We start from the raw sequence: 12,595 nt of genomic DNA, 5'->3' as shown, positions 1-12,595 counted from the left end.
CAGACACACCCAAAAAAAAACAGGGGGGGGGGGGGCTTTTGCACTGGATTAGTGTGCTATAGAAAAATAATTTTAATGTAATGCTCTTTCATCAAGAATTGCTTTAGAATCCAAGTTAACCAAAGAAGGTTGCTTTTCTCCTTAGGCCAGAACTAAATTTCTGGCAAACAGGATCAGAGGTTTTTGGTTTTGTTTTGTTTTTTTTTCTTTTTCGATAAAGTTGTCCACACAAAGACTGATCAACTTGTCAATTTGGGCAACAATGAGTGAAAAAAAACAAATATACAAGCAAAACTTACTTTTATTTATTTATTTTTCTCATCCATGCACAGGTTATTCTTCAATCTTTTAAATTTCTTTAAAGACACAACTACATCTTTTTACTAAGTTGGTTTTTTTTTTTTTTTCCTTTAACCTACAGTACTGCTTTTATACAGGGTGTTTGGTTATAAACATGGCCTGTTTAGGAGACAGTGGATTTACTGAGGTTATGAAAGGGGAGAATTAAAATACATTCTAGGATGACTCCTATATTTGTTTACTTTCTTAACTGTTAAATGCTACCTATAAAGAAATTTGGATGCAAATGGTTTACTCTTTTTGTAAGTTAAAATTTCCAAACTATTAATTTTGGGTATCCAATAGGAATTTTCTCTTTTGAGTTTTCTTTTAAAAACTTTTTCTAGGCATACTGGGCTAAGGGGTGTAAGTTAAGGATCCAGATGACATCATGTACGTTCTTATTTTATTCATTTATATGCTTTTGACAGAGAAAATCCTGAAATGTTATTGGTTAGGTGAAATCAAGGAGTAGAGGATTGGGGGAGGGAACATTCCTTCTCGGTGAATCCACTTGCAAGCACTGGTTTTGTTGAAAATGTTTTTTGAAGTATTGACTGCCATCAGTTTTCTTGTTAAAGCCAAACGCTGACAGCTTCCCTTCCAGTTCTCTGTATAGGGAGTGGGGTGAACGTGAGTAGTTGAAGACAGGAAATAACCATCCCAGTGTAAAGGTTAGATTTACCTGGCTGGGCTATGAAGAAGCAGCCTTGTGAGTTTCACAGACCCCTTTCCCAGGCATTAAATAACTTTATTTTCCTGCCAAATATACTCTCTAGAATAAAATCGAGACCTCCAATGGAACTGGACCCTTGCCAGCATCCTCCTCCTTATTAGTACCATGCACATATGTGTGCATCTTATCTTGGACCCTTATAACTTTGAAGTGGCTGGAAAGGAAGTGGGCCGAGTTAGGGGGATTTCTGATAGACTTTTCCAAGATGCAAACCACCCACTATCCTCTCTGAATCTGAGTACTGAAATCGGAGGAAAAATAACTGTCAGAGGATTCAGATTATTACCAAGAATTATCCAAATTCTGCCATCTGGAATTTAAAGCTTTATAGTATCTGCGCCATATATCCCCCAACTATGCCCTCAAATAAACCTTCCTGCTCCAGCCAAACTGCTTTTCTTATAGTTCCTGAGCTTAGTGCCTCCCCACCTCCTTGCCTTTGCTCCAGCAGCCCCCTCCACCTAGCATGCCCTTCCCACCCTTTGCTGCCCCCTGCCCCCTCCACCTAGCATGCCCTTCCCACCCTTTGCTGCCCCCTGCCCCCTCCACCTAGCATGCCCTTCGCACCCTTTGCTGCCCCCTGCCCCCTCCACCTAGCATGCCCTTCCCACCCTTTGCTGCCCCCCCTAGTTTATTCAGCATCACGGCTTAAGGGCCCCAGCACGCCAGGCCCTGTGTTTGGTTCCGGGGATGTGCAGGTGAATAAGGCTGACATCTCTCTCGATCCAACTCTTGTTTCCAGTCTTATTTTCCCTAACCACCCAGGCCTACTAGCACTTATTATCTACAACATTTCATTTAGCCCTCACCTGACATTATCATGCAACACTTTTCATACTGTTATTTCATATATCTTGTGAATTTTATATAGATATACATGCATCTTTAATGCGGTTGTCTTTTTTCTCCAGCTAGACTTGTGGTTCTCTTTTATTGTGCATCTTTTAAAAGATTTTTGAAAAAAAAAAAAGAAAAAGCAATGCCCAGCCCCTAGCCCCTCAGGATTTGTGTTGAATTGGTCTGGTGTTCTGTAGAGTTCTCCAGTCCATTTCATAGAAAGGCAGAGTTGAGAACCACTGAGCTGGACCACACTTTCCTTGGAACAGGAATCCTGCTTTTCCTATTCGGTAGTGCTTTGGAGTCGAGTGTGGTAGGAAGTTCTGGGTAATTATTTGTGGCTGTAGGGTTATGAGGCCTTCAGTCCATGGCTGGTTCCTATGATATCTGTCAAGTAACAGAAGAGAGCATTAAGCCCAGAACTATTACAGAGCAGAGCTGAAAAACTCCTATGCTTAATTAATGCCAATCCTCCAGAAGGGGAAGAGTCTTGCCAAGGCCACACATTTGATCTAAGCCGGGACTAGACCCTAGAGCTCCTCACTACTAGGCTGTGCTTTTTCCCTCTGCAATGCCACCTCTGGCAGCTAGGAACTATTTCTTAGGAACTTTACTAAGGGCTCAGCACTATTGAGAGATTCAGAGGTGGGGGGACCACGTAAAGGAACTTACAAGTCTAGTTGGGGAGGACACGTGGAAATGGAAAACAAATTATAATGCAAGAAAATGAGATGTCAGAGGGGAGTGAGATGAGAAGTGCCAAGGCACTTTAAAGAAAGGAGGGATTCCACCTTGTTACAGTCATCTGGGAAGGCTTCCCGGAGGAAGCAGGCTAACCTGTCTCTTGATGGGTGGATAGAGTAGGGAGGAAAAAGGAAGATCTGGTGGGAAGGAATAGAGGAGTTGCTACACCTCTACCCCATCATCCCCTGCCCCTCCCATCACCTCCCAAGTACGCACCCCAACCCCATGACCTCCCACCAGAAACTGAAGGAGAAAAGCCCCTCACAAGCAGGCAGCATGAATTTCCTGTAATTTAGAGGAAACAGTGGGGTTTCTCCACATTTCCATGTGACTTTGTTATTGCTCTGAACGGTCCCAGCATTCTTCAGTTGAGGCCCATTTAAACGTTTTCTGGCTTTTCTTGTTTTTATGACACTTGGCATAGCCTAATTATTTTGACCCGAGCAGCTCCTTGGGACCATATGCAATATGGGACAAAGGTGACCATCGAACAGGGTGCAGAGAACGGGGATGGGGGTGGTGAATCTCATCCCATTCTAGCGCCTGGATACCGGGTGAGTTGCTTGGGGCAGAGGAGAGATTGTGAACCCATTTGAGTAGAACAAAGTCAAAAAAAAAGAAAGCAGATTGGCACTGTGGAGAAGGATCCGATGACAGAGAGCTCTAATTGCTTTGATTTCTCAAAGCCAAGATAATGGTGGGTAACATTTATCAAGAGCATGCCAGGAACTCTTCTAAGCACTTTTCAATCTATTCTCTTTTTTTCACTTTTTTCACTGTATCCTCACAGCAACCCTCTGGGGAAAGTACTCTGATTATTCCCATCTTATAGGTGAGAAAAATGAACTTAGGCAATTTACCAAATACCCAGGTTCAGACCTAACAGCCCACAGGTTTCAAGGCCTGGGTGCTTAACCGCTACCCTCACTGCAGCTCAATATGAGTTGACGTATGTAGAGGGATCTTCCAGCCTTACAATCCTTATCTCAGGGGTAGCAAACATGAGTGCCATTGTAGTCAGAGCCAGAGATGCTACCATGGGGTACCTGCCATATGACTGGGGGGTCCGGGAGGCAGCCTGGGGATATTGGAGCAGCTGGTGAGCTCCTGTCCCCTGAGACAGTTCCCTTCCTGGAATGCGAGCCTAGTCTTCTGCAAGATTTTAAGACAGAAGTGAGAAACCCAGATTTTTTTATGGATAATCTTCAGACTCAAAGATTGTCCTGCATATAAGATCCGATGGAACAGTGGCAGGGTGGTGTCAAGCAGAGCACACCAAGACAGTATTTGTCCTCAGACTGTCAGCATGTGGCCGCTGGTTATCTCATTTATCCCACAGCATCTCCAAATCTTGGTGTCCTTATCTGTCCAGCAGGGATCTTGTGACATTAGGGTGTTGAGTAACTTGTCTGAGATCAGAGCTCTAATGAGGGTTGGAGCTAGGACTTGGGCGATTGCCCTGACTCTGGAAGCCCATATCCTCATGCTATCCTCATGGGCAGAATTCTGACAGCAAATGATCTGGATTAGAAGTCAGCAGACCTGGGTGCTTCTGGGTCTGCATATTAGTAGAGCCTTGACCCCAAAGAGGGTGAGGTCTGCTCACCCCTAAACCTTGTCCAGCCCTGCTTCTGCATTCCATACCATGTTCTCTAACTGTGTTGACCAGCAAGGGCCCACCGTGCAGTAGCATTTTAAAATGTTGCAGAGACTATGTCCGAAGATAAATTATAGTAGAATACAGATAATGATTTTATAGTTTGAGAACATCTTTAAAAGGTGACTGTGCCCTTAAGAAATATACTAAATGCTGTGTTTAGTGTAAAATCATAATCCAGACTGGTCCTTACCTCCCAAGGTTAAAAAGCATACAGTATTTCTAAAGTGTTGTGACAGGACATTCTTCATCAGGCCATGCAGTGCACCTGGGTTGCACTAAAAACCCAGGCATTTTACCTTTATCTGAGTTTCAGAGAAAGTATCAGTGCAACCATCTGGAATACATATTAGAATGCTAGGGGGCTCTTGACAAAACTGGCTCAATGGCAGATAGGGTGTTTATGGATGAGCCGATAATAGTAATGATATTAATAATAATAATGGTCCTTATCTGTATAGTGTCTTATGGTTTAGAAAACAATTTCACATACGCACAATTAGATTCTAGGCTGATCTTCAAATAGAATTATTGGGGCAAGCATTAATTCTAAAAACGTAAACAGCAAAGTGAAAATGGAAATGAAAATATGATTGACATTTTCTGCCAGTCATGTTTATTTGAAGCTGTTTAGAGGGGGGGAAAAAGAAAAAGAGAAGGAAGGTAACAATTCAGTCAACACATATAAGCAAATAAAAGCTTTTACCCCAAAGTGGAAATGCAAATCAATATTGTGTTCAGCAGGAGAATTTGATGTGAGCTGTGAAATTAGGTCCGGGAGAGACCTGACCCTTTCTCTCTCTTCTGTTTCTCACCCTGGGCTGGTGGCAAATCTCAGATTCGTGAGGCAGCATGATCTTTTCCACTCCTTCGGGTGTCTGACAATTTGTAAATCCACCGGGAAGCCTTTCTTGCAAGGATTTTCCTGAAAAATCTCATGCAAACAGCATGAAGTGATCAAAAGAATAATTCATGTTTTATATTTGCCTTGTCCAGTTTGGAACAAGGGAGCGTATAGACACACATGCAGAGACAAACTAAGGTAACTTCTCTGTAATGACAGGCAGGGTGGCAGAACCAGCACCTAGAACACCCTTGAGAGATGGACAGGGCAGGGCTGGGACCAGAGGGGGAAGAAAGAGGCACTTGCTTTGGGCACCAAATTTAAGGGGCACTAAAAACCTCAGTCATCAAGAAAAATAATAGTTCAATGCAGTAGTTTTTTAAAAAATCAAAATGCAAAAAGTATCCATGATGAATATAATGTCAGAATTTAAGATAAAGACAGGATAAATAGCGATTTTAATGCTGACATTTAAGTACGGAATTTCACAGGTCAGTAGGGGTTAGAATAACAAATGGCACCTCTGCCATCTATGTGAGCACTTGATGTGCACCAGGAACAGTGTTCAGTACCTTACAGGCATTTTCTCTTGATACATTTCAGAGGGACCCAATTTGTCCTACAGTAAATCCAAATCTATTTGATAATAAACTATATTAGAGAGTTCCTTTACAGGCTCCATAAATTCCATTACAGTCCATTTTGTCTTTGTTAAACATATGAGTTGAAAATTACAGTCCCTTTATTCACAATGATCATTTTAGACACACAGCTCAAAAAGATAAGCATTAACTTTAAAAAATATATTAGCATGCTTGTATCTATTAAGAACCATTGCTTTGTAGTCTCTAGCTGATGATTTTTATTAAGTATACTGCAGGAGGGGGAAAAAAATCAAGGATAATTATGAATTCATAAATACATCATTCATTGGCATAAAGTGATTTCCATGGGATGGATGCAGAATTATCTATTTCCCGAAGCAAACCTCAGAGATGTTCTGATTAAGCCCATAATCTAGTCTATGTGAAATTCTAGCCAAACTGATGGGGCACATTTTCTTGTCTGAAACTACCTTTGATAAGAAATGCATTACAAACTCATCAGTTTGGCTTCCTGTTAACAAAAAGACAGCAGCCGTCTGGATCATTCTGGATTCACAGTGAAACTGCCACACCATGTATCCTCCAAGTAAAGCTGTGCAAGTTTGACAAGGGGCAGATGAATCCAGGAGTTATTGTACAGGGCTTTAAATCTATGCGGCAGCTGACGGTTGAAATAATCATCTATATATCGCTCTGAGCTAACTGGGGAAAGGTTGACACTGTATATTTTCAACAGATCTAGTCTAATGTTTAATCTTTTGTCTTGGATGGGCTCTTGCTGGGTGGACTTGGAGCACACACTGACAGCTCCAAGGAATTGCTCATGGTGGATGTGGGTTGCCTTCATTATCGAAGCGCACAGTGGGTGAATCTAACTTTGCTTGCATTGGAAAACGGGAAAGTCACCTGACTGGTCTCCCCCAGTACAAGGGGTTCTGCAGGACAAATAGCAGGTTGGGTGGGAAGGACGTTCAAGTCTCTGAACCACCTCCATCCCTCCCGAATTCCCCACAGCTGTGCACTTGAAGTGAGTTCCGTGTGTGTTGCTTTTATTGTCTCGCTGTCTCGGCAGACTGGGGAGAGCATTGTCCTTTCTGAAAACTGGAAAGCTAGGACAATGTGAGAAGGTACGTGAGATAGCCAAGGTTTGCTGATACATACATCAGCCAAAGCCTTGGCTATCGAGGACCAGCTAGTAAATATGTTACACTTTGTGGGCTTCACAGTCGCAATTGCAGTTAATCGACTCTGCGTTGTAGAGCGGAAGCAGCCATAGATGCCAGGTAAACAAATCCCTGTGGCCATGTTATGAGAAACTTTCTTTAGAGCCACTGCAATTTGAATTTCATATCATTTCAATGTGTTACGAAATATTATTCATCTTAGATTTTTTTTTCCCCCTAACCATTTAAAAATGTAGAAACTATTTTTAGCTCATAAGCTTTACAGAGATATGTTCCAGAGTATAGTTTGCTGATCCCGGAACTTGACAAATATAAAAAGAAAGAAGGCAGCTGTTGGTGCCAGGAACTTGGCAGATTTCATCCCTATTCTGCAACTCAGCCCCACACACATGTACTGCATGTGTCAGGGCTACGAGAAGGAGTCAGGTACGCTTTCTGGCCTCAAAGTCTTTACCATCTTGTTGGTGTTGGGAGTAGGACAGAAGGAGAGAAGGAAAGGAAAGTTGAGAAGAGGCTGTTTGGGTTGAACTCTTGTACAATTTTTTTCTGTTTGATTCAAAGTAAAAGTTTTCTTCTACTACCTTCCCCATCTCCAAACTCCATAGCGATAATTCAAAGAAATTCTTACATTTCTCATTTCCATTGTGTATTTGCTTTTAGATTTCCTTTGTTCTTTTCTGTGTCTCATCTCTGAGAAGCTAATACCGAGTGATCTTTGCTTGAGACTCTTCTTTGCCCTTGAGGTGATGGAGACAGTCTATTCTAAGAAAAGAAGAAAGAAAAGAACCAAAGGCAACCAGATCTTCAAAGGGACTTTTCTACCAAATACTGAGCGGGGCAAGAGCATTGGGCAGGTTATAATGACAGCTAAAGTTTTTAGTAAAGATATTTTAGCTAAGATTCCAGATAGGGGATGGTGATGAATGTTGGACTCTAGCCAGGATACATATAGAACATGAGGCTGTGGTTTGGGATGGGGTGTGTGAGTACAGCAGGTACATCTAATCCACCAAATTTGATTCTCGAAGATCTGTTAGGCCACAGTATTTCTGTAGAGAACATTGCAATCCAGGTCATGTGGATTCTGTTAATATATTTGTACAGTATTTCTTCTCTCTCCCATGTAGGAGCTGAATTCTCTCATTACTCTGTGTTGATGAACTCAAACTTACACAATTCAGGTTTCCTAGGCAGTGAATAGAGCCAGAAATATACCCTGTGATTAACTTCTACATAACCTATTGTTCCTTAAAGTCTCCCTCCCCATTCTCCTGTTAGCTCCACAAAAACCAGAAAGGAAAAACCTCCAACAAGCCTCCCCTTTCCTGCCCCCTCAGCCTACCTTGGGGTGCTACTCCCTGTGCCTGGGCTCTGGCAGCTTGGAGATTCTTTCCATCCTCATTTTACATAATAACAGGTCGTTGTTGTTTCCTGCCTACATCCTCTAGGTTTCCCAAATAAATGCATTTGCTGTTTCTCAGCTAGAAGTTGTGAAATTACCCTGCCTGATAATGTATATGGTAAAGTGATGGTTCAATTTTAGAGAGTTATATATATGGTGTTGGTGATATTATTATTATTATTGTTGGCGTTGCTTTTGATAGGGAGCATCCTTCATTTTTTAATTATCTGTGTATTAATATTCACCATGATGTTTCGAAACAAGTAAGCTTTTTGGGGGGGATTGATTTTATCAATAATACCTCAAAGTCTTCACCAAACTTCTTGGTGATATATGTTGTCCCAAGGTTGTCAGACCTGAAACTCTAATTCAGAGGATATACCCACTTTAACTTCCCCGTGTTCCGATCTCGAGCTGCCCACTGACCCTGTAGGCGTAGAACTTGGCTGCGATGCCTGTCTTACCCTTATCTTAGCTGCACAACCTCACTGATGGGCCCATGGTGTTCCCCACTGGGAGATTCATGCTAAAACAATAGTCAGGTGCTCCTTTACAGCAGTTATAGGACCGAACTCACAGTATGGGTTATTTATCTGTTATTCTTGTTATTGTTGTTTTGCCTTCATTGCTTATGGAAATATTCATACCCTCTCACCGGTCTGGTTTGAGTGACAGACAGCCAGGATTCTGGTAGTCTATGATTGTAAGACAGGGAACATACCTCTGTAAAAAGGGTGCCATTCTATGCTTCAACCCAGGGATTGCTCTTTCCTGGCCACATTGTAAGACCTCGGAGTTAACCAGCCCAGATGTCCTGGTGAAAGTCTTAAGCAGTTGTACTAGAGAGAGGTTGGCTCAGCTTGGAAGTTTTGTCCATTGTGAAATACTATATTGCAGAATGACTGTACTACTGTGACTTACATGATTTTTCTTGGGGGGATGAGAAGTTTGATAAACCCACAGGAAACAGGAAGCACACTGTTCAATCTCTAGTCCAACGATTTCATAAATTGCCATTTTCAGTAAAACAACATTCACATCCTGCAAGGCTGAAAACACACACCCGATTTTCACTGATGTCACTCATGATACAAGGAGATGCTACACATCTCCCTCTCCTAGGAGTGGCAAACCCCTGGCATATAATGCAAGTTAGGTGGCAATATCACAGCCAAGGGGGCTGACCAAGCCAGCGGTTTGAGATGGAAGCGAGAGTTTCACATGGAGGGTTGATGAGTTGGACTATAATAATTATTCAGTAGGATGCATTTTTAGCAGGTTTCAGGAAAATAATGGGTCTGGTCTTCCTGCAAAACTGAGTTTTCTGTGTCTGTGTATGTCATAGGGGAGGGGAGAAGGGCACTCTGTATGTTTGAGGAAATGATAACACACACAAGATTGTCTGTGACATATTATCCCGTCTGATGTCGATGACATAACACAGCAAAAAGAATTTCAAGAAGTCATCGGGGGAAAAGAAAAGAAAAACCCTGCAATTCAGCTGTGAGGGAGGAAACTTCCATTTGAATTTAAGACTATAGTTCTAGTCAATGTTAAAACTGGTTTGGAACTTTTCTAATGAAAGATTTCACCAAGGATTAATTTCGGTTTCCTCTTCTCGTTATTGTTTGTTAGTCAAGGTTGGAGCTAGATCACGCTATCCCAAAGACCCATTTGAGTTCAAGAGCACAACTCACAATTCTCGGCTTGTGACCGAGCCAGGTGAAGGAGTTTTGGAATCCATCCCAATTTTTAATAACTGCACCCCTCCATGTTCTACTTTAACATGCTGAGCTCAGTGGGAGAAGAAAGATGTACTACTGTGGATTTCAGCATGCATTTAGCTTGTTGGGCAGCAAAATACCAAAGGGAAAACCCATAGAAAACAATAAATAATCATTAAAACTACCCTAACCCCAAACTAGCAGCTTGCGCAAGACTTCAGTCGGAAGCCCTGTTAGCTAGAGGCATTTGCGTTCAGGCCACTTTGCATGCCTCTTACTCTGAGTGATTCCAGTGTGAATATGACGTTACTAATGATCTGCTAAGTGTGTGCAGATGTGGGTTTCTCCAGATGTGGTGATTAATAACGTAATGGAGATAGCCAGTTGACTCATGTTTGTGGGTTGTTTGCCTTTTATTACGTTTCCGATTAGTTTGTTTGCTTTGAACTATTTTTTAACTGCAGCCAACAAACTCATCTTTAAGTCTCAAAGGGCATCATCCCCCTAAACCCTGTTGAGGAAACAGGGAAAAAGGAATGTGCCCCCAGGCTGGAGCTGAGCATTGGGTCCATCATGGGTTAGCACTGGACTACTTAGGAAAGTTGGAATTGTTGCCCCATTTTACTCGAAGTACCCACAAAGAGGCATTGGTGAACCTTGACACAGTGTTTGCAAGCTAGCTAGGCCAACAAAGAGAGGGATTTCTGTTTTTAAAAAAATCCAGTAAAGTATATGATCATCTTGAAGTGAGCCCAGAGTTCTGGCCAGTGTTTCTAGAAGATGTTGCCTTGCTTTTGCTTAAAAACAGAATGCTGATGAAAAGTTGAGTAAAATGTTGTTACAGATGTTCAACTCCGCATTAAGGCTGTTGGAATTACCACCACATCTTAAATCAATTCCCAGAACATTGTCTGGAGGTTATGTCATTGAAATAATGAATCCTCTTTAGTCAAGTATAAGCAAACATGTTAAAACATCATTGTAACTTTAAATTAAATTCCAGTGCAAACCAAGGGATCTGAAAGCTCATTAGACTTGCCTGACATTTTTCTAGCACTGAGTCTTCCCAAACTGTAAAACTGTTAGATTCGGTGCCTATTAGACAAGCGAGCACTGGGAAGTTACAGCAGCACATTAAGTGTTATACTTAAGGATGTGCAAAAACAAGCCCTTGAATTTTATTAGTATTCTGAGATTGGATGGAGTTCAGCTCCTATAAAAATTCCACGTTGGATTCCTGAACTTGTTTGTGTTTTAAAGAAGCCGGTAAGTCAGGTTCCTTTAAAAGATCTAATCTTCCTACGGCTACCACAGCAGGACGACTCTAGTGGACATGCTGGAGACAGGGGTGTAGTGTAATTAGCCAGAAACCAGGCTAACTACAAACCTGGAAACGTGCGTTGGCGTGAGGTTGCAGCCCATTCCTTCAATACTTGTCTTTCATGAAAGTAAATTTAAGTCTCCCTTTTAATTCCATTTTTATTCCTGTCATGTAGTCACAGAAGCCATGAAATGAAAATTATATTTTATAGCTTAACTAAAAGTTTTCCTGGATCTGCTTTCTTTAAATATGCAGAAATTGATAGAATCCATATAAAAGGATAATAATTAAATATGGTTTATATCCTACTTAGGAGACAGAAGTTATCACTGCTCCTCTTGCGGGATCTAAGCCGTATGTAATGGTCTCTATTACACAACGTTCGTATATTTAAGCTGGAGACATTTCTGCCCCGTCTCTTCAGGGAAAAGATCTGCATTTCCAGGCCATGGGTACAGGAGGACACCTTTGAACATGCGTTTCATTTAAGAGAACAAATCCCAGTTTAAATGCAGTATGATTATGATGGATGATCTTTCTGAGTTGTGATGAAAATAAATCGTTTCCTTGCATAGAAGGAGACTTGACTTTAAGCACCAGAACAAGGTGTTTCCCTGGAGCTGGTGAACAGGTATTAACTTGCTAGTCTTCCATCTGAAGATCACTGCAGGTAAACAGACAGTGACAAGGTGCAAGGTTAACGGGCACTTAACCAGAGAGGGTTATGTATCGTTGGCCCAGTGCAAATGGGAAAAGAAAAGTTAAGAAAAAGAATCTAGCAGAAATGCCAGTGAGTGTGACTTCTTAATGACCGTAGACTCATTGTATAATTAGACAAAACCATGGCAACATCTGGTGGCCTTGACCAAAACTAGGCACATAGACTAGGTTAGCTAAAAGACCTTATTGGATATATCACACAAGAAGGCTTGTGTGATAGAGAAGAAAAGAATTTCCACCTCCTAGTAGATCAATTCACATGCACACATGTTATTGAGTACATCACGTTACTCAACTAATCTAGGTCATCCTGAACACAGTGCAACCATTGCAAGTGGTCCATATTAAAAGATGACCTTGTATGATGGGGGTAGTCAATGCAAGACTTCTACCCCATCCTAAGGTGGGGAAAGTGCAAAAGTACACTTACACACACACACACACACATATTCTCTCTCTCTCTCTCTCTCTCTCTCTCTCTC

General features: G+C 41.7%; 1 protein-coding gene across 17 annotated transcripts in view; it reads left to right on the top strand.

Moving 5' to 3' along the window:
- Positions 1 to 12,595, top strand: part of KCNMA1 (potassium calcium-activated channel subfamily M alpha 1) — a 761,872-nt gene that overhangs the window by 632,925 nt on the left and 116,352 nt on the right. For 2 of the 17 annotated variants that reach the window (XM_028481432.2, XM_028481433.2), the window contains exon 19: positions 9,984 to 10,070. The exons of the other annotated variants lie outside the window; for them this stretch is intronic. In XM_028481432.2, coding sequence (XP_028337233.1) covers positions 9,984 to 10,070 — 87 coding nt within the window. The remainder of the gene's footprint in view (positions 1 to 9,983; positions 10,071 to 12,595) is intronic. 17 annotated transcript variants of the gene reach the window in all.

Source organism: Physeter macrocephalus, chromosome 20 (assembly GCF_002837175.3).
Source record: "Physeter macrocephalus isolate SW-GA chromosome 20, ASM283717v5, whole genome shotgun sequence".
Classification (NCBI taxonomy): Eukaryota; Metazoa; Chordata; class Mammalia; order Artiodactyla; family Physeteridae; genus Physeter; species Physeter macrocephalus.
This window is presented reverse-complemented; position numbering and strand designations above follow the sequence as displayed.